The sequence below is a fragment of the Lachancea thermotolerans genome, assembly GCF_000142805.1.
Source record: "Lachancea thermotolerans CBS 6340 chromosome E complete sequence".
Classification (NCBI taxonomy): domain Eukaryota; kingdom Fungi; phylum Ascomycota; class Saccharomycetes; order Saccharomycetales; family Saccharomycetaceae; genus Lachancea; species Lachancea thermotolerans.
In genome coordinates, this window is record NC_013081.1 from 993,534 (window position 1) to 1,017,452 (window position 23,919).

The following is a 23,919-nucleotide window of genomic DNA, read 5'->3' on the forward strand; positions in this document are numbered from 1 at the left end:
TTGTATTGAAAGTTTTAGTGTACTTGTTTCAGTACCCGGATTAACTTGCCGGGGTCTTTCGCTTTCGGGACTGCGCCGAAAGGCCTTGCGACTGAAGTTCTGACTCCAGGTACTCAACTAGCTTGTAGTCGCGACCATCGTTCCACTGCTTGATTATTCCGCCCATGAATACGACATTATTGTCGCGTAAGAGAAATGCCCCGCGATTGAAGACAGCACCGGGGAGGATAACTGCTTTTGAGCCCAGTATACAAGAATTACCGTCGTTTTTAAGAAAGTTCAGAGGCGATAAATTGATGGCGAAATACATGGCGCCCGATTTGTCTTGTAACGTGAGCTTGAACATCGATTTGTCTGGCGCGCTTTGAGTGAGGTCTGCCGGCACATCTGAGTCAACGTCCATGGCCGTGATTAGTTGGTTCCCGCTCGTTCTTCCAGCCTGCGCTGCATTTGGGGCTTTCTTGGATGTGCTCAGACGATCTATACGTTGGTTTCTGGGATCTATGCGGACTTTCAGATCGTCAAGCTGGCTCAGTTTGGACCTCCAAATATTTTCGACCATGCACACTTGGAACAGCAAAGGTTCTTGGACTTTCACCATCTTTTGATCGCCAATGTCGCGGTCAGACCACACTGGGTTGTTGTACGCGTCGGTCATGAGTTTTACGCGCTCATTTGTGCTCGAGTTCGAGGGGCTGATATTTACAGGCTGCGTTATGTCCGCTATAAGAAGGTTGTTAGACATAGCCGAGCAGAAACGGAAACGCCAGTGATGTTTTTCTCTCGAACCTTGCGAAATGGTTTTAGCCTGTAAAGTGATATGCGATGATGTTTCTGAAAACAAACATTCACCTTCTTGCAAAAACATACACAAGCTACGATGGCGATCCAAACGATCCTAGTTATAAACAAGTCAGGAGGCCTAGTCTACCAGCGCGACTTTATCAAGACTGGCGCAAAGCTCTCGAGCAACGAGTACCTTATTCTGGCGGGCACGCTGCAGGGGGTGGTGGCGATTGCGAGCCAAGTTACGCCCAAGGCACTACAAATCTCAGCCAAGACCGGGTCAAAAACGGCCAATGAGCCCAGCCAGCTCATCCCCTATGTTGGCAGCCTGGGCGCTCCAGCCCAAAACCTCTCCGACATGGGCAGCTTCATGGGGCAGGACTTCTTCAATGAGAGCTTTCCCAGCTGGAACCAGAGCGGGCTGAAGCACGTGACTACGGACCAATTGTCAATGTTCCTTTACCAGACCCTCACAGGGCTCAAGTTCGTCGCTATCAGTACCCAGAGCACCACCAATGCCATGGCCGTATCGATAGCCGAGAACCTGCTGCGCAAGGCGTACTGTCTGTACGCGGACTACGTCATGAAAAACCCATTTCATGACCCCGAAATGCCTATCAAGTGCGAACTTTTCGACACGCATCTAGCAGAACTAGTTGGGCAGCTGTGACTGAGCGGCCGAGCGGGCTCTGCGCGCAGAGCACTTCAAGTTGCATCTTCTCTGAGCGCCAGCTTATCAGCACCACGTGACGCTATCGAGCCATTCTGCAAGTTGCTCGAGCCTGATGCTTTTCTGGGCTTCGGTGGGCGCCGCAGAAGGCTAATCACCCCAACAACAGCCGTGCTAGCCCTCGGGAGATCATGCTTTATTCCTGCTCGTATCTGGCCTTTGATGTCTTTTTTACCAAATGGGATAGAATAAACTTGTTTGTTTGTGTCGCTATGGGCATCGAAAAACTCGGTGATAGCAGATGACTACTGGACCCGGAAGTATAAATCTAGGTTTATTTCTCGGCTAAGAACAATACGAGATGCCGTCCATTGGAGCTCAACGCTAAGCCACCTGCCCGAACCCGCTATCCAATGAAGCTAAGAACCGTCTGCAGCGCGCTCTGGGCCGCCTCTCTCGCGGCCGCGAACCCAATTTCTCGTAAAGAATCCAATGCAACCGCCAGCGTTTCTAGCTACTCGCAGACCGCCAGCATTGCCGACGCCGCTTCTACCACAGACACGATCTTCAGTGTTCCTCAGGGCCGCTACGGCGCCCTGTTCAAGCCCAAGGTGATGGTCGTGAACATGTACTACAAGGAGGAAGATGCGTGGATCAGAAACCTGGACCTGATGCACAACATCTCGGTACCACTGCTGTCGCCCGAGTACCCCTACGTGCACTCCAACGACAACTTCACGATTATGTCCGTGACCACGGGCGAGGGCGAGATCAACGCCGCGACCACGATCGCCGCACTGTGCATGTCGCCGCTGCTGGACCTGACCGAGACGTACTTCCTGATTTCGGGCATTGGCGGCGGTTCTCCACAGCACACCACGATCGGCAGCGTCACGTTCGCCAAGTACGCGGTCCAGGTCGGTCTGCAGTACCAGATAGACTCGCGCGAGATCCCCGCCAACTGGACCTACGGCTACGTGAACTTCAAGACGTCGCAGCCCAACGTGTACCCTGCTACGGTGTACGGGACTGAGATTTTCGAGCTAAACGAGAACCTGATGAACAGGGCCATGCACCTGGCGTCGAACGTGACCCTGCAGAACGGCACGACCGGCAACGTGAGCTTCCGCCAGAGATACAACGCCTCGATGGCCGCTTACGGCGCGCCCAAGCTCGTCGCCTGCGATACCGCGACCTCCGACGTGTACTGGTCGGGCGAGATCCTGGAGCACGCCATGAGCGACTTCGTCACCACCATCTCCAACAAGACCGCGACCTACTGCTCCACCCAGCAGGAGGACAACGCCTCGCTGGAGTCCTTCCTGCGCGCCGCGAAGCACGGCCTGGTCGACTACAACCGTATCGTGCTGACCCGCGGTATCTCGGACTTCGACAGGGCGCCCAACGGGCTAAATGCCACTGAGTTCTTCTTCGGCGGCAAGAACCTGCAGGGCGGCGCCACCGCGACCTTCACGAACCTGTATCTGGCGGGGTTGCCATTTGTGCAAGACGTGGTCGCGAACTGGGACACGCTGTACAAGGAGAACAACTTCATGCCCAAGAACTACATCGGCGACTACTTCGAGACCCTGGGCGGCGTCAAGAACTTCGGCTTGTAGTGCGGTCCCGGTGTTTTCCACCGCTCGCCTCGTTATGGTCGAGCTCATCGATCCCGTAATTATTTTTCATAGATCCTACGCACAGAGCGTATATACAGTTTGATAGACAAACAGAATACCGCAACAAACGACAACAACAATAGCGTCTGCCGCCTGCCAGCCCCCACCGCCGCTCGCCAACAACCGTTCCAAGCTTGCGCGCTCACCTTGCGCGCTCTGCGCTGGCCGGCAGTCACGACCCGTTCGAAACCTACGTCCCGCACCCGTGCCCGCACGCGTTTTGCACGCACGCGTTTTGCACGCACGCGTCTTGCCAGCTCCCGACCCTCGGTTCCGCCGCTCTTCTCTATCTCCGAACCCTGGCTTTTCCGGACATTCCTACCTTATTCTCTCACCGCGACTCGCGACGATCACTGTCAGAAACTGCCTCCGCCGCTTCTGCCGCACCCTGTCCAAGTCTAGAAGCCTCGGTTGCCGGTCGTGTGATTCTGAGCTCTGAGGAGCCGTTCGGCTTCCGTTTCCTCTGCGCTTCGTCTCCGCCTCGTCTCCGCTGCGTCTCCGAATCCCACCTCTCTTCCATATCTCACCCAACAACCATCCAATGTGCTTCTTCTCTGGTGATTTTTCTCACTAGAAGCCCAGCAGGGAAAAAAAATATACTCAAACATGGAGTGATGGCGATGACGTGAAGTAAGCAAATATTCACAGATTGGCAACAAAGTGGTGCGAAGGGCGGTGGGTGGCCAGCCGCGTCGCAAGCCGCGTAGCAGCAGGCAGGCGGCGGTGTATATAACAAAGCAGGTCGCAGGGCGTGGCCGCGCGCGTCGTGAAGCAAGAGGCTTTCCACAGAGTTCGCACGCACACACGGCAGAAAAGGATGCTAACCAACTGCCAGATAAACAACTTCAAGCTGAACCGGCAGATCGGTTCCGGCGCGTACGGGCTGGTGTTCCACGCGGTGGACGTAATCACGGAAAACGAGTACGCGATCAAGGCCGTGGTCAAGAACCCGGCGGCAGGCGCGACGCCCGAGATCAAGCGCAGCACGATGCTGCAGACGCAGCTGTACTACTACTTCAAGTCGTTCCAGAATCGGCTGTTCCTGCCCTCGATCGACCTGGACTCGATCCGCGGGCTGTCGGAGGAGCAGCTGGAGCGCGCACCACACTTCCGGGAGATCGCGATGCAGCTGCGCGTGCACGCGCACCCCAACGTGGTGACGGTGCACCAGGTACTGGAGTCGCCGCTGGCGACATTCCTGGTGATGGACTACTACTCGCGCGACCTGTTCACGTCGATTGTGGATGACCAGCACTTCGCGGGCTCCGGCCAGCTGGTCAAGAAGGTGTTCTTGCAGCTGTGCTCGGTGCTGCAGCACTGCCACGCGCGCGGCGTGTACCACTGCGACATCAAGCCCGAGAACATCTTGCTGGACGCAGAGGACAACGCGTTACTTTGCGACTTCGGGCTCAGTACGCTCGCGGAGCGGCTTCCAGCCAACGCGTGCGTGGGGTCCAGCTACTACATGGCGCCCGAGCGCATCTCGTGTCCCTCGAGCGTGCAAGCCGCGGGCGCGGCGGACGACGCGGGCGCGGCCAGCGCGCCCGCGCTGTTCCCCACCATGGCCGGCGATGTGTGGTCGCTGGGTGTGATCCTGATCAACCTGACCTGCATCCGCAACCCGTGGCTCAAGGCGCACCAGCTGGAGGACAACACGTTCGGCTACTTCGTGCGGGACCCACACGTGCTTTTCAAGATTCTGCCGGTCTCACAGCAGCTCTTCGACATCCTGATGGACATCCTGCGATTGAACCCGGCCGAGCGGGCGCCGCTGTCTGAGATCATGGACCGCGTCGCGGACTGCACGTCCTTCACTACTTCAGGCCCCCTGTCCAAGGTCGAGCCGCTTAGTCAGTACGAAAGGCAGCAGTTTCTTATCACCCAGAAAGGGCTTAGCATTCGCCAAATGCTCCACCACTTTCACACCGACGACGAGTCCTACAAGCACGTCTCCCCCGAGGAGGACGAGACCGAGTTCACCAGCGAGGACGAGTGCTACCGTCAACTTTCCTCAGTGGATACCACACCTACCGGATCAGTCGATGTAGACCAGACCAGCAGGGCGAAGCGCAGCAACGACGCTGTGCTGCCGAGCGAATTTAAGGTGAGGTATCTCACCACCAACATGTCCACCATCACCAACTACTCATCGCATAGCAGATGGCTGCCGCAATACTAGACTCGTCGAAGCGGCACACAAGCAATAATTCACGAGAAACGAGGTAACGATAATTACAAGGGAGTTGGCCCGGCGCGAGCGCGGACGCACGCCATAAAGCAAGTTCGGCGGTGCTCCCGCTCCTCGGGCCCAATCAAACTATTTTCAAAGGATACAAATAGGCTTTTTCAATTCATGTTTATAGATATTTAGAACATCTCAATATAGAATGCGGATGTCATTGGAGAAGGCTACTGAGAAGGGTTTGCGAACGTCGCCAGCGCGGCGACGCATTCGTCCAGGACCTGCTGCACGTCTTTGCCGTCAACATCCACAACCGCAGCGTCTTTTTCATCGGCTTTAGGGAGCTCAAGGTCGCTGAATTGCGAGTTGATCATGTTGGCCTTCATGAAATGGCCCTCCCGCTTATTGGCTCGGTCGAGGATGAGCAGTCTGTCGCCATACAAAAACAGGAAGTGGAAGTTCGTTCCGGGGTTTTCGTCCCTAATGTAGTCCCGGTACTTCTTTTTCAGGCTCGAACACGTAACGATTGCCAGGCCCGAGTGCTTCTGGGCAGAATCAGACGACAGCTCCCCCACTTTGGATAGCCAGCCCCACCGATCCTCGTCTGTCAGTGGTATCCCGTGGCTCATCTTGGCTATGTTCTCGGGAGGGTGAATTGAGTCACCTTCCAGGAATTCCACATCTGGGTGCTTACTCTGGTAAACTTCAACCAGTTTCGCAGCAATGGTGGATTTGCCCGTTCCAGCAGTGCCCGCCAGAACTATAACCTTTGGTTTCGAAGTGGAAACAGTCATAGTGTTGTCCCGATTCCAAAATGTTCGAGGGCTTTCAAGACAACTGATCAACAGAGACTCAGTTGCCCGCTAATAATGAATAATTGATACTGGCGGGGTTTGGTAAGGGATAATCACTGCTTCCTTAGTTGACCTCAACTAAAAGAATCCGGGGCACTCTAGTATATAGTGACAGCAGTTTGGTCAGTGGATAATTGACAATGAATAGTCTAAATAGCGATCTATATAGATGTTGTATCTGGCATTCGAGATGCGATAAAGTGTGAGCGAACAGGAATTTCTTAAACCCTTTCGATGATAATGGAAGAAGCACCTCCACCACCGTTACAGATACCGGCAGCACCAAGCTTGGCGTTCTCTTGAGTTAGGACCGAAATCAAAGTGACAACGATTCTGGCACCAGAGCATCCCAATGGGTGACCGATAGCAACAGCACCACCGTAAGGATTAACTTTTTCTAGAGGAATGCCTAGAATCTTGGGGTTGGCGATACCAACGACCGAGAATGCCTCGTTGAACTCGAAGTAGTCGATTTCGTCGAGTTGGACACCGGCGTGCTTGATGGCCTTGGGGATGGCCAAACTTGGAGCCCAGGTGAAGTCTTCAGGTTCGTGGGCAGCCTCACCCCAACCCTTGATCAAAGCCAGGGGCTTGAGGCCGAGCTCCTTTAGCTTACGCTCGGACACCAAGACAACAGCGGCACCACCATCGTTGATTGGGGAGGCGTTTGGAGCAGTCACGGTACCGTTCTCCTTCTGGAACACGGTTCTAGCAGACTTTAGCTTCTCCACGTTGAGCTTGGAAGGTTCCTCGTCCTTTTGGACGTATGTGTCAGGCTTTCCTCTGAAGCCCTTAATGGTGACTGGAACAATCTCGCGGTCGAATTTACCCTCAGCCTGGGCCTTCTGGGCCTTCTGGTACGAGCCAATGGCGTACTCGTCCTGCTGCTCACGGGTGATTTGGTAGTCGCGGGCACACTTTTCAGCGTGCACACCCATCGCCTGGTTGTCGTAGGCGTCGTTTAGACCGTCTCTCTGGATGCCGTCAACCAAGGTTGAGGGACCGAACTTGGCACCTCCACGAGCAGCTGGCATGTAGTATGGGGCGTTAGTCATGGACTCCGCACCGCCGGCAACGACAATGTCTGCGTTACCACACTTGATCGTTTGGGCACCGCAGATAATGGCTTTCATACCAGAAGCGCACACCTTGTTGACCGTAGTCGCAACAATGTGCTTTCCCAAGCCAGAGGCTAGGGCCACCTGTCTAGCGGGAGCCTGGCCCACGTTCGCGCTCAGAACGTTGCCGAAGAAGATTTCCTCCACATCGTTTGGCTTGATTTCTGGAACCTGAGCCAACGCTCCGGCAACGGCAGTTGAACCGAGGTCGACATAGGTCTTAGAGGTTAATCCACCTAGAAAGCATCCAATTGGTGTTCTGGCTGCCGCCACAATGTAAACTTTGTCAGACATCAGCGCTTGTCAATTGTCGGTAGTGAGATGTGAACAGTTGGTAGGGTATTTGTTCTCAGCTCAGCACATTTTTTAGAAGCTAGCTAAACGACAACGCGTATAACGTGAGGCTAAAGACTTGGAATAAAGAACGTTAAACAGATTAAAGCGGAGTAAGTTTCTAACCAGGTTGTAGTCTGCTACCTGTTTCAAAAGCTTAACTATCATCGAATTTTATTTATTCAACTTTGAGTCTATCACCATGATTTATTATATACAAGTTGCCGGCTTTGATTCATTTACGTCGCACAGACGTTGGCTTGAAGCCGCGTGACGAGCGATGGGAAGCTCCCGTAGTAGAAGCACCCCTCATATAAGGGTTCCGCTTGAGCCGGTCAAGTTTCTCGAATATGATCATTTCACACATATCTTTGAGCTCCCGCGCGCTTTGCTGATCAATAAAGTAGTTTGGGTATCGGTTGCTGAGCCAGAAGTACAACATTATGATATTATGCAAAGACTCGTAATGTTCGAGCGAATACTTGTCGCTGTTGATGTAGCGTGGGTCAAGGATGCTAAACGAGAAGGGGTAGCTCAGCAGTGACTTTGTTTGCCGCTGCTCAATTGTTCGGCAAAACTGCACGTACGCCTTCTTCACCGTAGGGAAATCCTTCACTGGAGCGTTACTCAGGCGTAGCTTTTCAAAGAACGGGATCCCTTCCATGTGTTCGAATAAAGAAATGCTGTTCAGTCTATTTTTTAAATCGCTGAGAGTGAATAGCTTGGCTGACCTCTTTTCCACATCAGCGGCCAAAGTTTGAAGTAGTTCTGACACCTGTGTGCCTGGAGGGAAGTGCGTCATGAGCTTTCCACAAATTTCGTCGGTTGGCCAAACCACCGCAGATTGAAGATACTCGATGGGTGCTTCCATACCGCTCTTGACTGCGGCTAAAACCTTGGTGTCAACACCTGTGACAAGGCCAACGGAAGCTTTTTTTCCCCCATCAACTGAGTTAGCTGGCGTTCTAGATACCTTGAACCTCCCAGCACGCCCGCCAATCTGCTTGACATTGGAGGAGGTCAATTCCATCATTTCCTGTCCATTAAATTTCATATGAGTTGTAAAGATAACTCGTTCAATGGATAGGTTGAGCCCCATTCCTACAGCGTCCGACGCTACCAAAACATCGTACTCGCCACTATTGAACATGTTAGCTTGCTGGATTCTTGTTTCAGGAGGCAATGACCCATAAACAACTGCAACCTTCAAGTCGGTCTGCTTCTCGATCTGCAATTTGAGATCTAGGATTCGTTTCTTGGAGAATGCTACAACACAGTCGCCCTTTCGTAGGCCCTTCAGCCCATCCTTCAATGCGTTCTCTTCGATTCTAAGTTCGCCAAGTCTTTCGTATTCATTTACTATCAACTCATCGCCAGTCATCTTTGTGATTTTCTGAACCAAAGGAAGAGCACTTTTCTCTCCACACAAGTGAACTTCTCGAGCAATGGAACCTAAAAGAGCGTTTGTCCACGCCCATCCTCTGTCAGGATCTCCCATCATTTGAATCTCATCCAAGACTACAACATCAAATTTTTGAGACAGAGGAACCATCTCGACTGTTCCAGACGTGAGCCCGGCAGGATTTCCCATTTCATCAAGCTCTTCTATAACTTCTTCTCCAGTCAGAAGGTTACATTTTATCTGCTCATTTTTGAAGCGCTCATATACTTCACGCGCCAATAGTCTAAGAGGGCCAGCGTAATAGCCTCTATCACACTGCTTTAATCTTTGAAGAGCACGGTAGGTTTTACCCGAGTTTGTGGAACCTATGTGCATTATAATCTTTCTCCTCCATTTCCGTGCTTCCGGGAACCATTCTGCTGGGTTTGAAATATCAACGTCTTCAGTTTTGTTGACACTTGATGTTATGGGAATCGTCGCTGGTAGGATCTCTTGATGCAAAATAAAATCGTAGATTTTGCTCAAAATGTGGTTGAACTTTTCATACCTTCCAAAGGTTTCTTGGTTTAGTATAGCTCTCCATTGATTATCTGCGACTTTATCGCAGTTGACTAATTGAGCAACAAGATTGCTTGGGCTTGAGGGAAGGAAGCTGTCCGAAATGGAACCGCTATACGATGCGATTCTTTTGTCTATGACATTATCTCGGAGCTGAACATATAAGTGCTCTCGTAGCCTTAACCACGCAAAGCATTTGGCCTCATTTTCTGGTGTTTTAAACGCCTTCAGTTTATTGTCAAATACCCACCTTAAAGAGCTGTCTAAACAGCGTTTAAACTCTTGATCCTGAGTATAAATATTATCTACCTTCTTTGCGAAGGCCAGTGAAATGTAATTTGGATTCTTTCGCTCATTTGGAGGAAGGTGGATAAAGGAAGGTTTTCCCCAAGGCGCTTCTGTTCGCTCAAGCTTTTTCCAGCCAGCCGCCTGGTGGTAAACTCTATATGAAGCCGCAAAATGTGCTGTAAGCCCTTTCAAGCTGAACTGGCGCAACCGGAGCAGGCCCATCACTTCTTAGGTTGTAGGTAGATGATCGTAAAGTTTAAAATCTGCAATCACTGCCCATATATTCACGTGAGTGGTACGGAAGCTTCAAGCATTTAAATGAGTTGAATTCGATGTACACATTAACTTCAAACAATCAGTTCTGCCATCTGCTTCATTCTTGTTTTCACGCCATCGGTTTCATGTGTTTTTAGTTCCAACTAATACAAACTGCTATAGAAAATACTTGCTCAAGTCAGTGTGCCCTAGGTGACTTTTTCGTTAAAGCCATTGTGTTCTCAATCCACCCGTCTGCGCCGCCGTCTTCTAATATAGTATCATAGACCTCCTGAGTGGGCCATTGTGCCAAGTCGGGGTTATTTGTTCCCACAATGGCCGCGTTTCTAGTACTTGGGATGCGCAGCATTTCCTTAGCAATATCCCACCCAACTCTCGTCGCAACTGCCTCAACGCGATCTACTAACCCAGCGTAAGTGCTGTTTCCGTTTCTAGCATGCCCTTTTCTAACGCCGTAACGAATTCTTTGACCCGAAAAGTTGTGGGAGCAACATGGAATTACCACAAACGGGTACCCGAGCAAGGGTATCCAGCATGTGAGTTCGTCAGAGTGGTTGCCAATGAGAAAAGTATCGCGTGGAAATTCGGTGACGTTGACACTAGGTGACTTGAGTAGATCCTCACTAGAATAAACAACTGTAGCAGGAGCTATTTTATCTTGTATCTTTATTGGGAAGAATCTACCATTGTGCTGGAGCTCCGGGGCTCTTTTTTTGACCTCGGGATGAGGCCGCAGGAGGACGGAAGGTATTATGACTTGTTCCTTTAAGCATTTCTGTACTTCGGGAGGATATATCTTCCAGGACTTACGCTGACGCGCATCAATGCCCATTCCTTTGATACCTTCGCAAATTAAAAGATAACACAACACACCATTTCCGCATCCTAAATCGCGGAACTGAACATTGTCTTTGAATTTCTCGCCATAAGTTTTAACCCACAATTCTATCAAAAACGCTGCAATAGCTATGTCTTCAAAAACGTGTTTTGTAGGATCCGTACTTTCAGCCCAGTTGTCGACAAGAAATCGCGAGTACTTCTTTTTCAGCGCGATGTACCTGTCTTGAAACAGCACTTTATCAACGACGACGTCGTGTGCTACTTTCTTTTCGTATCCGAGCTTTACACCGTGTGAATGCTTTAGGGCAGTTTGAAGTAGCCTGCGAGCTGTCCTCACCACCCTCTCCGACTCGTCTTGTATTTCAGGCACGTCAGGGTCTGTAAATGGAATGTAGTGTACCGATAGCTGGGATTGGTGCAGCAGAATCGCCACTGCCTTCACGTGTGGAATGTAAAATGGGCAAAGTTCCTTGGAATCCAAATGTGGGGTGTAAACAATCAGTGAAGTTTCAGAGTTTTCGGTTGAGTTCAGTACAAGGCAGGTTTGATTTATAATTGCATCCTTGTAGGGGTTTCGCGGTATGATTCGTCTAACCATTGCCATCTTTTTAGCTAAGCCCAAGTTAGAGGCAACAGCTACATCTCTGACGCTGAAGTCATCGATATTTATCACTTGAGTATCTGGGTCGGTCACATTGTGCACTTCCTCTTGGAACTTGATTTCTCGGCCATTCACAAAATCGAACTCCCATTCCCTGAGCATGTCAGCGCGCAAGATCACTGTTGAGTTTATGTTTGGGTGCCGAATAACGTTCAGCATTGCAGTCTCGAAATGCGACTTTCTAAAATCGACGGGCTCGACCGTTCTATACATGCAGTGCCACTCATGACCCAGTAGGCTGGGCTCTAAAGCGCCAAACTCCAGAGGTTTCTGCATCGGTGATTTCTCGGTCGTTCGAGCTCATCGCCTGAAATTTTTCATTGTACTTTTTTTGATCATATATTAGGAAAGAAGCGGACTTGAAACCTAAGCGTGAAGACCTCTAACTCAGAAAATCTCACCAGTGGTTCCGGAGGCTTATGTAGATGAGCGAACTCCTCTTCGCTTAAATGGTCGCCGACTAGCCTTTAATCATATCGATTCAACTTGCATCGTAATCACGTGTAATAACACTCAAATAGTTAGGAATAAGGTTACCAGTTTACCTTAACACCCGTAGACCTACACGTTTGATTGAGCAGAATGTCGAGCCTAGTACATAGAGTGATGAAGCTAGTAGTTGAAGTTGCCATTGCGTACTAACAACTCTAATGACATTTATCACGTGACTATAAGCCCTATTTTTTGATATCACGAAATTAGGCTCCAGATGTCGTCAATTGCCAACCCTTCTACATATCTCAGCTATCAAAAAACCTCCGCGCCTATTGTTATGGCGTCTTCATCTCAGTACGTATTTGATAGGCCAAGAATTCTAAGATCTCACTTCCAGGTTTGTTTACTAACTCGGCCACGATAGGTTTAAGCAGTTAGAGAAACTGGGAAATGGAACTTACGCGACTGTTTATAAAGGACTGAACAAAACAACCGGCATCTATGTGGCACTGAAAGAAGTCAAACTTGATTCTGAAGAAGGAACTCCGTCAACTGCGGTTCGTGAAATATCACTAATGAAAGAGCTCAAGCACGAAAACATAGTAAGGCTCTATGATGTAATTCACACCGAAAACAAGCTTACGCTGGTTTTTGAATTTATGGACAACGATCTTAAAAAGTACATGGACTCGCGTATCGTTGGTAATACGCCGTATGGATTCGAGATGAGCTTGGTCAAGTACTTCGAGTGGCAGCTATTGCAAGGTGTCGCATTCTGCCATGAAAACCGCATTTTGCACCGTGACCTTAAGCCCCAAAATCTACTTATTAATAACAAGGGACAGCTGAAACTTGGAGACTTCGGACTTGCTAGGGCTTTCGGGATTCCGGTAAACACCTTTTCCAGCGAAGTTGTGACTCTGTGGTACCGTGCCCCTGACGTATTGATGGGCTCACGAACATATTCGACATCGATCGACATCTGGTCCTGCGGCTGCATCCTTGCAGAAATGATCACAGGGAGACCACTCTTTCCCGGAACTAATGATGAAGAACAATTGAAACTGATTTTTGAGACCATGGGCACTCCTACAGAACGGACTTGGCCAGGAGTTTCAACCCTGCCAAAATATAATCCTCGGCTGCCACAGCATCTTCCTAAGGATCTTGGGGCTCTTCTGCAAAGCCAAACACGAGAGAAGATGGAGCTAACTTTAATTGATCTCTTGTACGGTCTTTTACAGTTAAACCCAGACAGAAGGCTGAGCGCAAAACAAGCACTAAACCACCCATGGTTCGCTGAGTACTATCAATAAGCGTATGTAGATAAGTTTCTAAGATATTGGGGGATAAATGAGAAGGTCGCTATTTGACAACGTTGAAGCTTGGCTTGCCTCCATAGTCGCTGATGGACTCAACTAGACGGCGATCTTTAACCTCGTGAACTGTCATCCACAGTTCATCGGTTGAAAGCAATTCCGTACTGCCTCTGTAAAACTTGCGAATGAATTTATTCACAATTTTGACTTTACGTTCGCGTATCAGGCCAACATCTTCCAAGTTCTCACACAACAACAGCTGCAGCAGGTGATCCGTGACATCTAGGTACATGTAGGTGATCAATTTCGTGAGGGGACTCACATCTTCAAACCGTGGACGGTCATTCACAGACAAGTGGAGCACCAGGTTTACTGCGTGGAACAAATGATTAATGTCAAAATTCTCATTTTCAAGGAAAAACCACTCAATGAGTAAGTCGCAAACCCAAGCAGGCTGCTGGATTGCATAGGAAGATTGCAGCCTCAATAATAGCTGATTGTACGTGACAGGCCGTTTAGATATTTCATTTTCAAAAAACAGCGCTGGGCGTTGATAAAAGGCCGCCGGAAACTCGCGCATAGGCTTGTTGCTTTCAGGATGCATCTCTGTCTGCCAGTGCAAAGCATTAATGTCCTCGAGACGACCCTGTTCCAACAAAATTCGACGTTCACGCGATAGCTCGTCCGCTTGATCAGGCGACACCACCGCATCATGAACACAGTCCAGAAACTGAGGATTCTCGTTCAGGAATTGCAAGAGCGTTCCATTGCGGAAGGTGACATCCAACAACACCAGTAACACAGGGGAATCGCGAGGCAATAGTGAATTTAGGTCTTGGGTATAGTTCTCGAGTATAAAGCGGCTCACCAAATATCTAGTTGGGCGCAAGCACCGCTGAAAAAATCGATTCAGGACCGGCATTGAGTTCTCGCGCCCGGCAAGAGTAAAAATTCGTTCCAGTACATCTGTTGGTAGCAATTGAAGCGAGGCAGGCCCTCTTAGACGATCTCGCAATTGCAGATCTCTTCGTTCGTCTATCTCATTAACTTTGAGTCGTTTCCGATCGTAGTAGACCCGTCTTTCTTGCTTCTTCACGCGTTTATGTGGCCTGCTCGGATACCCAGCTGTCACATAGCCCATACAGACTTTTTAAAAGTCCACTAAAGCTTCCATCAAGCAATTCGGGACCGTTGGTTTTTCGGTGTTCTGAGTGTTTTCATTTCACTTCAAAAATTTTTAGCGCTATTCGAAACATCGTTAACCACGGACATGCCCACAAATTTTTCCGGCTACAAACTATTTTAGTTAGCAAAGGGAAAACAAAGAATTACGGCAATTGTGAACAAGCGGCGCCGAGACGAAGCAAACAGAAGATGTCGTCTTTGCGGGTTCTGGCAGTCGGAAACAACTGCAATGTGATGCTGTATGCATGGCGCATACAGCAGTCAAAAAGTGTGAAGCTTGTCCATGTGGGAGACACGGAAAGCGGGGATATTACAATAGAAACCAGCCAGTACGGAAACGAGAGATTTCGGTTCCCTAGCCATTATGCTGATGTTAAGCAGCTAGTCAGTGGTAAGCAAGCGGAGACTTTCGACCTCGTTATTATGAGCGCTGCGTCGTTGCAGGAGATGTCATCGCTTGCTGCACAACTCAATCCGATGCTTACCCCCAACACTAAGATTCTGGTCGAAAGCACCGGGTTTGTTCACTTGGAGCCATTCGTCAAGATGTCTATCGAGTTTTCGCAGCTAAAGGTGTTTTCCGTCATGACCGACATTGACTTTCGGCAGATTGGCCCCAGTCATTACCGGCAGTACAACGCACACGGACCCAGTACATTCTACCTAGGCGAATCTGGTGTCAAGTCCTCTGTCTCATCTACCTCTGATGGGAAATACCCCAAGGAGAGCATCGCATTACTCGAGACGTTCAAGCGTCTCTTCATGAAGCTGTTCCCGCAGGACCAAGTGGATGACTGCAACCATTCGTATCTTGACTTTTTGTCCCAGCAGTGGAAACTGGCCTTGCCACGCATTTGTTTTGATCCTCTTCTCATCTTGCTGGAAAATTCCAGGCCTCAGGAGCTCAATGATCAAATTCTGGCAAAACCCCTCATTTCCGGACTAGTCACTGAAATTATCACAGTGACAAAAACCATGGGCGCCAAGCTCCCTGCCGGTTTTGACAATGAAAACGATTTGCTGATACACTGGCTCAAAACCAATGGTAATGAAATACCGCAACTTGCGTTTCATTTCCTCCGCAGAACAGCGCCCCTCAATACAGACATGTTGCTGTTACAACCAATTCTTTTGGCTGATGACTACGGTATCAAAACTCCCTATCTGGAGTTTTTGTATTCTATGATGTGCCAATATCAAAAACTTAATAGCGGCGAATCCAAGTGGTTTTGTCGTTCGGATGTGCCGACTGAACTGATGCGCAAGGTCTCAAAACTCGAGGGGGAATCAGGTGAGCTAAAAGCTGCGCTTAAGGCTGCACATGAGGCTTTGGAGGGTACTAAGAGGCGCTATGCTGATGGGCTCGGTGTGAAAGCTGAACAAGAAAATCATATGAAGTCAGAAATTGCAAATTTGCAACGACACATCGCGAAATTGAACAGCGATCTGAAAGAAGAACAGCAGAAGGTCGTGGTAGCTAACTCGCAGCGCCAGCAATTCCAGAAAGAGCAAACTCCCGTTAACACAATTCCTTCAGAGCCCAACTATACAACGACCGGAACTCCGATCATACCCGACCTTGAGGATTTGGCGGCCTACGGCGTACAATACGACGCAACTCCACCCCATTCCAAGCCTGAAGCCAAGAGTCCAGAAATGCAGGTGGCGGCGCCAGAGAATCCACCTACTAGCCAAGATGAGAATCAGACACTATTGCGGGAGCGCGAACTTGAACTCCACAAAAAAGAACTTGAGCTGCAAGAAAAAGAGCTAGAGCTACAGAGAAGAGCTGCAGCGAGACCTAGACCAACAAAGTTTCACAGTGGGCCGCCTTCCACAATGCCACACATGCAAAGTGCTCCAAATGGCCATGCGCCAAGAAAGCCATCAGTGCCTCAATTAACAGGAAGGAACAGCAGGCAGATGCATGGCGCCGCGCCTGTTGTTAGCCCAGGTTTGGTTGATCCTGTATCTTCGTTGCACAACGGGAACAGTACTGCAAGTATGATGCAACAGCCTATGCACATGCCAGGGGGGCCTCACGCTCACCATCCTCATCAGTTCAAGACAACAAGTAGGAAAAACAGGCGCAGTAACATGCCAAACTTGAGACATGCCTCCAGTGTCGATGTGCTATCTATGTCCGGATCAGGTACTGCTCCACCAGGGGCAGCTAACCTCTCTGGCGTGACTAACTCTGGAACCAAGCTTAATTCCATGGTGGGAAGCGGGCCACCACCTGTGGTATTGAACAGGTTTCAAAATGGTAGCGGGCTGCAGATGAACAACTCAACAAACGCTCACACGCCCGTGTCAGGACCCGCTTTTGCTCTCGGAGGTCCTGCTAATCAGCAAAGGCAAGTCAGCACCAGCACTGTCATTGCTGAGGGTCACCCTAACGCTAATACTTCGACGCACTCGGTTGTTCACAACCCGGTAGCCCAGATTGTTGTCAATGGTACTTCCAGCGGATCATCTACCTCAAATGGGTCCACTCCTATAATGGCTGTGAATGACAACGCTAATGTCTCACACCCGCCAGCTTTGTCGATGATGCAGCCCGGCGAAGTGACAAATGGGCAACCAAACGGATATTCTAATGGATACTCAAACGGACACACCAGTGGTCTATCTAACGGACATTCAGACGATCTAGGCAATGACGATGGCGCCAGCCCGTCTTCTGAGTTCGACATATCGTCTGTGGACACCGGCCGGAAGAAGTCGAAGTTTGGTCTATTCGGCAAGAAGGACAAGAAAAAAAAGGGCAAAAAGTGACTTAAGAACTTGAGCGAAACTGCGTGACACCCTCGCTGTTAGTTCATTCCTGCACCTCCAAGATGCATGAGTCAGGAACCAATGCATCACTGTTTCCTCGGTGGAACGTTGCTGCATATAAGCGCACGACCACACCCCTTTCATGTACTTTAAGACTATAACGATATATGTTAAGAAAAAGCTAAAATCGGCTATCCTGAAGCTTCACTGAGTATAGTGTAGCACTGACTGCCGTAACGACATTGACGCTTTAAAAAAGAGCAAAAAATAATTTGGTCTCTAGCGGGATCGAACCGCTGATCCCCGCGTTATTAGCACGGTGCCTTAACCAACTGGGCCAAGAGACCCTTTGATGATTGATGCGTCACTAGGAACCGAATATAAGAATAGAAACCTGTTGGTGTCCTAGAAAATCTACTGGAATTCGTCATGCTAGCCGTCCTTCAGCCTCTGTCATTAAGTTACACATTTGAGGCTTCGTTTTGGTAACGCTTTCGTTCTATTTAGCACTTACTTGAGTTTTGCACTTTTTATGATAGCGACCTAAAAACACGAATTAGCAGCATATATTCACAATACCAGGTCTAAGCCCAATGTTTCCTTTTCCGTAACGTGGTACTATAAGCTAAAGATCAACGTTCAATTGAAGAGAGCATTTAGCAGTCAGGAACTGCCGTTGTTGCACTGTTCCACGCAACTGTTCTTCTAATGATGTTTTTTATGATCGTTGAAAGCGGGGGCAGCAACTATTTTTCTCCTGTAGAGCATTGGGTTAATGTGCCCCGCCCTTTGAAGCGTTGCATAACGATCGAGCCAGGTTAATTTTTGCCGGTATACAGAAGCGGAGCCTGGTAAATACTCTTATCTTCTGGACGCCACTGCAGTCACTGCTCTTCAATAAACATTATGCTCATTCCGGGAGTTGAGCAGCCAGCTCAGCAAGACTGCTTTTTTGTTTAGGCCAGCGAATTAAAAGATCTTGTGAACCTCTAGATTTGTTTAACAGCAAAAGCCTCCATTTTTTGTTGGAGCTCTCTTGGGAAAATGCCAAACTGTCAGTGGTATGCCCTCTCAAAACGCTAAGGGCACCTTGTCAAGGAAGAGCATCGTATTTTCATGGTACCAAAATATGACTGTGAAGAAGAAAAATGAAAACAAGATCTGAAAGGGCCAAAAACTTTGGGCAGTTGGCTCCTTGTTCTGCCTTGAATTTCTAAATGTTATCTTCAAACACTGTCGTGACGCTCTTGAAGTGTTCCCTTTATCACGTCTGTCAAAACTGACAGCAAGCTGGTGAAAATTTTTAACAACGAACTTTTAATGTGAAAGCCAAATTTGTTCATTCTGATCGCAGACTAGTAGGATATTTCAGCAAGTCAGGACCTTAAAATAATGCCAATTGACCAAGAGAAACTAGCTAAGTTGCAGAAGCTTTCTGCCGCCAACAAGGTTGGTGGCACCCGCAGAAAGTTCGCTAAGAAGACCGGCTCTTCCGCTGGTGGTAACAAAGACGACACCAAATTGCAGGCTCAGTTGGCTAAGTTGCGTGCCGTTACCGTCGACCAGGTTGAGGAGGCTAACTTCTTCAAGGAGGACGGCAAGGTCTTGCACTTCAGCAAGGTCGGTGTGCAGAACGCTCCTCAGCACAACACCTCTGTTTTCTACGGTATCCCTCAGGAGAAGAGCTTGAACGAGCTGTTCCCATCTATCATTCCTCAGCTTGGTGAGGAGTCCATCAACGCTTTGACTCAGCTCGCTTCTCAATTGCAGGGCGCTCAAGGCGCTCAGGGTGCCGCAGGCGCTACTGAAGGTGGCGATGAGAAGGCTGACGCTGACATTCCAGAGCTCACCGGCCAGGACTTCGAAGCCGACGTCGAATAAGCAGATCGAATCCTGAAATTCTGTTACGCACAATATCCCACGTATTGCCTCAGGAAATTAGTATATATAGATACAAAACATCACGAATTCGCGCAGCCGTTTTTAATACAATAAAATCAAACAAAAATATAATGTTGGCCGAATGTTCCTGTTTCCTATGAATGTTCCTGGCATTCCTATTCCCAGTTCGCCCTTGTGCAAGCCTCTAACCTGGAGCTTGAAACGCAAAGGCCAAATACGTCATACGTTAGCACCATTTAGTCTCGCCTTTTCAAGAATTTCGTTTATATCTCCCCCGATGCTTAACAGCTTTTCACGATTCCTTTTGCATGTCAGGGTGTCAAAGTGCCTCTTTAACGCGTCCTTGCGCGCAAAACCTTTTCCGCACAAAGAACAAATATTGGGTAATATCGGGAGATGTGCTCTTTCATGCCTTCTGAGGTCGCTTGAGCGTCGAAACACCAGATCGCATTTACCACAGGGGAATTTTTTGGCTCCTGCATCGTCCTCCACCGATGTGTTAACCTTTAGGTCATCCTTACCAGAATTCTCCGGGCCTTCAGATCTCCTCCTCTTTTTCGATCCAGGCTTTTCTCCTTGCGGGGCACTTTCTGTTCCCGATAGACTTTCGACGTTATTTAGCAACTGATCAAAGTAATTTAGAACAGACTTGTTTTCTGACATTATTTGAGGTGGGACCTGTGCCCTGGTCTTGTTGGGGTCAACGTACTTTATTCTGTTCAGTAGTTCCCTGATTGTTGGGTCGACATTTGCACTTTTCAGGCTTGTAGCTACAATGGCCTCAGCTGCTTGTTGGAAAAATACCGCATCTTCGCTCATACTTGAAAACAAAGCCTGCCTTGTAATAAACAGACTCCCTGCTGTCCAGATATCGCCTGAGACCACTTGGTATGCGAGCTGGGGAATACAGTTGGCAGGGATGACTATCAATTTTGAATCTAGATGTAGTCCAAAATTTTATAATGCCACACTATAGTGATATGTTCACGTGAGAGATTTCCATATTCTTGGACTAATCATGGTGGGTCATAAAGCAGTTCCAGTGACAGAGACGAAGTTATAGAACATTTCGACCGTACAGAGCACGTAGTTTGTTTCAAACTCTAAGTTTCTTCTCCTAACTAGATTCGCACCACAGCCCTCTAGTAAACTAAAATGCTATGAAGTTTCCTCGTCTTCGGCTCGATCTTGGACATGGAGTCAGTGAACGTTTAGTCATGCAGGTGAAGCGAGCAGGAGGAACCGGGCTAAATCTTCCTTAATTGACTGCTTGTATGTCAGGAAATAAAACCCCTGATCGAAAGCGATGAAGGTTGCTGCGAGGTCTTGGCCATGCAAATCCTTTTTCTGTAGTTTCTTAATAAGGATGCTAGCCAAGTACACCGTAGTTGATTACAGCCTTCTTTGACTTAATGTCCAGACAAGGTTAACCCTTAAACGGGTTACGCTTGGAATATAGTTGGGGGCGCCAGGCCTACTAAGGCTACGTTACAAACAAATGGGGTAAGCTTGGAACCATATTAATAGGACAGGTCGTCGACAGGTAGTATGCCTGCATTCCTAGGTACTCCTCCTTTGGGCATCTTTTGTTGAGATTTTTGATGCATATCTTCGCTAAGGTTGAAGCACCAAAAATTAAACACTCAATTTATAGAATCAAGAGAAAGAGATCTTTTGGAAACATAGCTGAATGGTAGCACCCAGTCTCAGGTCTTGCTCCCAGCATGTCTACCAAAAGACGCTGTGCTTGCCGAAAACAAAATTCGCCAACCGATCCAATTTGCAGAAGACTTTCGACCTGCTAGTACCACAATCCTCCAAAGACGTTTATCGGAAGCAACTGGATAGATTTCTCGCAGAGGCGCACAAGCTTGATCCCGCGAAGCGCTCAGAATTTGTAAAAAACCGTCTTTTTGTCCTTCATGATGGCCCACCGTATGCTAACGGTGACTTACACTTGGGCCACGCCATGAATAAGACGCTAAAAGATATTATTAATCGATACCAGCTGCTCAAAGGAAAGTTCATATACTATAAGCCTGGCTGGGATTGTCACGGACTGCCAATTGAATTGAAAGCACTACAAAAGCTTGGAAAAGATGGAAGCAACATGCTGCCGACAAAAATCCGCAGAGTGGCATCTCAGCATGCACAAAAAACAATCAAGAGCCAAAAAGAGCAGTTCCAGCAATTTGCAATACTCACAGACTGGGAAGACCGGTATGAAACAATGCAAAAAAGCTTTGAGTTGAACCAGCTAGGTGTGTTGAAAGAGATGATCCGTGTCGGCTTAATCAAGCGTCAAAATAAGCCAGTGTATTGGGGAAGCGAGACCAGAACTGCATTAGCGGAAGGAGAACTGGAATATAATGACAACCACGTATCAACCTCCGCCTACGTAAAACTCCCTTTTGCAAGCAAATCAGCTGATGCAGTGAGGAGGCACTATTCCTTGAACAGTGATATACCATTGAGTTTTTTGATCTGGACCAGCACTCCTTGGACCCTTTTTTCTAACCAGGCCATATGTTATAACGAGAAATTCAGTTATGGGATTTACAAGGTCGAGGGTGAGTACCTCGTTGTGGAATCTGGTTTAAAGGAAGCACTGCTTCAACCAGAACATAAAGCTACTGCAATGCTTACAGGCAAAGAACTTCAGGGTTTGAAATACACTATTCCGTTTTTAGGCAATGATGAAAAGCCACTGTTACACGGGGAGCACGTAACAAAGCTTTCAGGGACAGGCCTTGTCCATACTGCCCCCGGTCACGGCTTTGATGACTACTTGATTGGTATTACAAACAAACTCGAGGTTTTCTCTCCTGTTGATGACGAAGGCAGGTATAAGTTAGAACTTTTACCCCAAGAACTTCACAAAGATCTAATAGAGCCGGAAACTGGATTACCCAGGCGTGTGCTATCAGAGGGCACGACTAAAACAATACTAAAACTCTTAACTAAACAAGGGCTACTTTTGAAGGCAGAAAAATACGTTCATTCGTACCCCTACGACTGGAGATCTAAAAAGCCTGTTCTAATTAGAGCGACCCCCCAATGGTTCGCCGATCTCACAGATGTCAAGAAATCAGCACTAGAAAGCCTAGAAAACGTCAGGTTTCACCCAGGAAGAGGAAAAACAAGACTGGCTTCATTTATAAAGTCTAGAAGCGAATGGTGCATTTCCAGACAACGCTCTTGGGGTGTTCCAATACCTGCCTTCCACAAAGTTGATAATCACGAAGAGGTATTAATGAATGAGGAAGTGGTTGAGCATGTATTGGGTGTTATAGACAAGAAAGGAATCGACTCCTGGTTCAAGGAAGACAACAGCGATATTGCGGAATGGTTACCTTCTCGGTATAAAGATATCTCTCATTTGTTCCAGAGAGGAAGGGATACCGTGGATGTCTGGTTTGACAGCGGGAGTACATGGAATGTTCTTGAGGATTTTTACACTCAACGTTTGAAGTTGACCGAAATGCCATACCCATTGGCTGATGTTTATCTCGAGGGCTCCGATCAGCATCGAGGCTGGTTCCAAAGCTCCTTGCTTACCAAGATAGCCACTTCAGAACAAGCAGCAGCTCCATATGGCACTGTTATTACTCATGGCTTTACTTTAGACGAGAGAGGAATAAAAATGTCGAAGTCAATCGGAAACACCATTTCTCCTGAAACTGTGATAAGAGGCGATGAAAAGAAAGGAATTCCTGCGCTTGGGGTCGATGGCTTGAGACTTCTGATTTCTCAGGCAGACTTTACCACCGATGTTACAATAGGGCCGACAGTTACCAAACACGTAGCGGAAGCCCTGAAGAAGTTAAGATTGACTTTCAAATTCATACTTGGAAACCTTTCCACTACAGAGAATTCTAATATGCTTCTTCCCTTCGAAAAGTTGAGGGCAGTCGATCAATTCACTATTTGCAAGCTGAAGAAACTAAGCGATGAAGTTCAAACGTACTACGATTCGTACAATTTTTCAAAAGTTGTTACAACGACTCTTTACCACATGAACAACCAGCTCTCTGCATTTTACTTTGACATCACGAAAGATTCATTATACTGCGACCGACCAGATAGCTTAAAGCGTCGCCAAATTCAGACAACACTTTTTCACGTTCTTGATACGTATCGCTGCATACTGGGCCCCATTACGCCAATTTTGGTCCAGGAGTCATGGAATCACCTGGAAACAAAGTGGAAAAATATTGAGAAGACGCACAGTGATCTAAACACGATTGATTCGCCGTTTACACGCCCATGGAAGCACTTAAACTTGAAGAATTATGAACAGGTCGTCAACAACTTCGAACAAAACCAGCTCCCTATCCTTAGGGCGTACGCGAATGAATTCAGAGCACTTCCTAATGTCACTAAATCCACGCAAACAATAGTTTCCATTATTCACTCAGAAGATAAGCTGCCCTTCTCTGAAGATTGTATTGCTGACCTCTTGCAGGTAAGCGGCGTAAAGATAGAAAAGTCAGAAAACAAACGCGGTGTTTTGGTGAGTATCGGCGCAGACAAAGAGGTGAGTTTGTTCGTAGAATCAAGTGACCTCTATGAGTGCCCCAGGTGCTGGAAACGCAACTCCACAGAGATTGAATCTCTTTGTCATCGTTGCTCCCACGCTATCACGTGAATTCG

General features: G+C 48.3%; 14 protein-coding genes and 1 non-coding gene across 15 annotated transcripts; 7 read left to right on the forward strand and 8 right to left on the reverse strand.

The window, feature by feature from the left end:
• Positions 1–40: 40 nt before the first annotated feature.
• On the reverse strand, positions 41–868 carry RMI1 (Rmi1p; the record flags this gene model as incomplete). The annotated part of the gene is made up of 1 exon (XM_002553910.1): positions 41–868. The coding sequence occupies one exon, from the start codon at positions 866–868 to the stop codon at positions 41–43; it is 828 nt and encodes a 275-aa protein (XP_002553956.1).
• Positions 869–880: 12 nt separating this feature from the next.
• On the forward strand, positions 881–1,456 carry TRS23 (TRAPP subunit TRS23; the record flags this gene model as incomplete). Its single annotated transcript, XM_002553911.1, has 1 exon — positions 881–1,456. One exon carries the CDS (start codon positions 881–883, stop codon positions 1,454–1,456), a length of 576 nt encoding a protein of 191 aa, XP_002553957.1.
• A 413-nt stretch (positions 1,457–1,869) lies between these two features.
• Positions 1,870–3,075, forward strand: KLTH0E11088g (purine-nucleoside phosphorylase; the record flags this gene model as incomplete). The annotated part of the gene is made up of 1 exon (XM_002553912.1): positions 1,870–3,075. One exon carries the CDS (start codon positions 1,870–1,872, stop codon positions 3,073–3,075), a length of 1,206 nt encoding a protein of 401 aa, XP_002553958.1.
• An 877-nt stretch (positions 3,076–3,952) lies between these two features.
• On the forward strand, positions 3,953–5,314 carry SKS1 (putative serine/threonine protein kinase SKS1; the record flags this gene model as incomplete). The annotated part of the gene is made up of 1 exon (XM_002553913.1): positions 3,953–5,314. One exon carries the CDS (start codon positions 3,953–3,955, stop codon positions 5,312–5,314), a length of 1,362 nt encoding a protein of 453 aa, XP_002553959.1.
• Positions 5,315–5,544: 230 nt separating this feature from the next.
• Positions 5,545–6,111, reverse strand: KLTH0E11132g (gluconokinase; the record flags this gene model as incomplete). The annotated part of the gene is made up of 1 exon (XM_002553914.1): positions 5,545–6,111. One exon carries the CDS (start codon positions 6,109–6,111, stop codon positions 5,545–5,547), a length of 567 nt encoding a protein of 188 aa, XP_002553960.1.
• A 281-nt stretch (positions 6,112–6,392) lies between these two features.
• Positions 6,393–7,583, reverse strand: ERG10 (acetyl-CoA C-acetyltransferase; the record flags this gene model as incomplete). Its single annotated transcript, XM_002553915.1, has 1 exon — positions 6,393–7,583. One exon carries the CDS (start codon positions 7,581–7,583, stop codon positions 6,393–6,395), a length of 1,191 nt encoding a protein of 396 aa, XP_002553961.1.
• A 274-nt stretch (positions 7,584–7,857) lies between these two features.
• SUV3 (ATP-dependent RNA helicase SUV3) lies at positions 7,858–10,092 on the reverse strand (the record flags this gene model as incomplete). The annotated part of the gene is made up of 1 exon (XM_002553916.1): positions 7,858–10,092. One exon carries the CDS (start codon positions 10,090–10,092, stop codon positions 7,858–7,860), a length of 2,235 nt encoding a protein of 744 aa, XP_002553962.1.
• Positions 10,093–10,324: 232 nt separating this feature from the next.
• On the reverse strand, positions 10,325–11,923 carry TRM44 (tRNA (uracil) methyltransferase; the record flags this gene model as incomplete). The annotated part of the gene is made up of 1 exon (XM_002553917.1): positions 10,325–11,923. The coding sequence occupies one exon, from the start codon at positions 11,921–11,923 to the stop codon at positions 10,325–10,327; it is 1,599 nt and encodes a 532-aa protein (XP_002553963.1).
• A 496-nt stretch (positions 11,924–12,419) lies between these two features.
• Positions 12,420–13,398, forward strand: PHO85 (cyclin-dependent serine/threonine-protein kinase PHO85; the record flags this gene model as incomplete). The annotated part of the gene is made up of 2 exons (XM_002553918.1): positions 12,420–12,436; positions 12,507–13,398. 2 exons carry the CDS (start codon positions 12,420–12,422, stop codon positions 13,396–13,398), a joined length of 909 nt encoding a protein of 302 aa, XP_002553964.1.
• A 49-nt stretch (positions 13,399–13,447) lies between these two features.
• KLTH0E11242g (uncharacterized protein) lies at positions 13,448–14,542 on the reverse strand (the record flags this gene model as incomplete). Its single annotated transcript, XM_002553919.1, has 1 exon — positions 13,448–14,542. One exon carries the CDS (start codon positions 14,540–14,542, stop codon positions 13,448–13,450), a length of 1,095 nt encoding a protein of 364 aa, XP_002553965.1.
• Positions 14,543–14,775: 233 nt separating this feature from the next.
• On the forward strand, positions 14,776–17,364 carry SVL3 (Svl3p; the record flags this gene model as incomplete). The annotated part of the gene is made up of 1 exon (XM_002553920.1): positions 14,776–17,364. One exon carries the CDS (start codon positions 14,776–14,778, stop codon positions 17,362–17,364), a length of 2,589 nt encoding a protein of 862 aa, XP_002553966.1.
• A 273-nt stretch (positions 17,365–17,637) lies between these two features.
• KLTH0E11286r lies at positions 17,638–17,711 on the reverse strand. Its single transcript has one exon. It is a non-coding gene; the product is annotated as a tRNA-Ile (tRNA).
• A 1,045-nt stretch (positions 17,712–18,756) lies between these two features.
• EGD1 (Egd1p) lies at positions 18,757–19,245 on the forward strand (the record flags this gene model as incomplete). Its single annotated transcript, XM_002553921.1, has 1 exon — positions 18,757–19,245. The coding sequence occupies one exon, from the start codon at positions 18,757–18,759 to the stop codon at positions 19,243–19,245; it is 489 nt and encodes a 162-aa protein (XP_002553967.1).
• Positions 19,246–19,485: 240 nt separating this feature from the next.
• On the reverse strand, positions 19,486–20,085 carry MET31 (Met31p; the record flags this gene model as incomplete). The annotated part of the gene is made up of 1 exon (XM_002553922.1): positions 19,486–20,085. One exon carries the CDS (start codon positions 20,083–20,085, stop codon positions 19,486–19,488), a length of 600 nt encoding a protein of 199 aa, XP_002553968.1.
• An 871-nt stretch (positions 20,086–20,956) lies between these two features.
• Positions 20,957–23,914, forward strand: ISM1 (isoleucine--tRNA ligase ISM1; the record flags this gene model as incomplete). The annotated part of the gene is made up of 1 exon (XM_002553923.1): positions 20,957–23,914. One exon carries the CDS (start codon positions 20,957–20,959, stop codon positions 23,912–23,914), a length of 2,958 nt encoding a protein of 985 aa, XP_002553969.1.
• Positions 23,915–23,919: the final 5 nt, after the last annotated feature.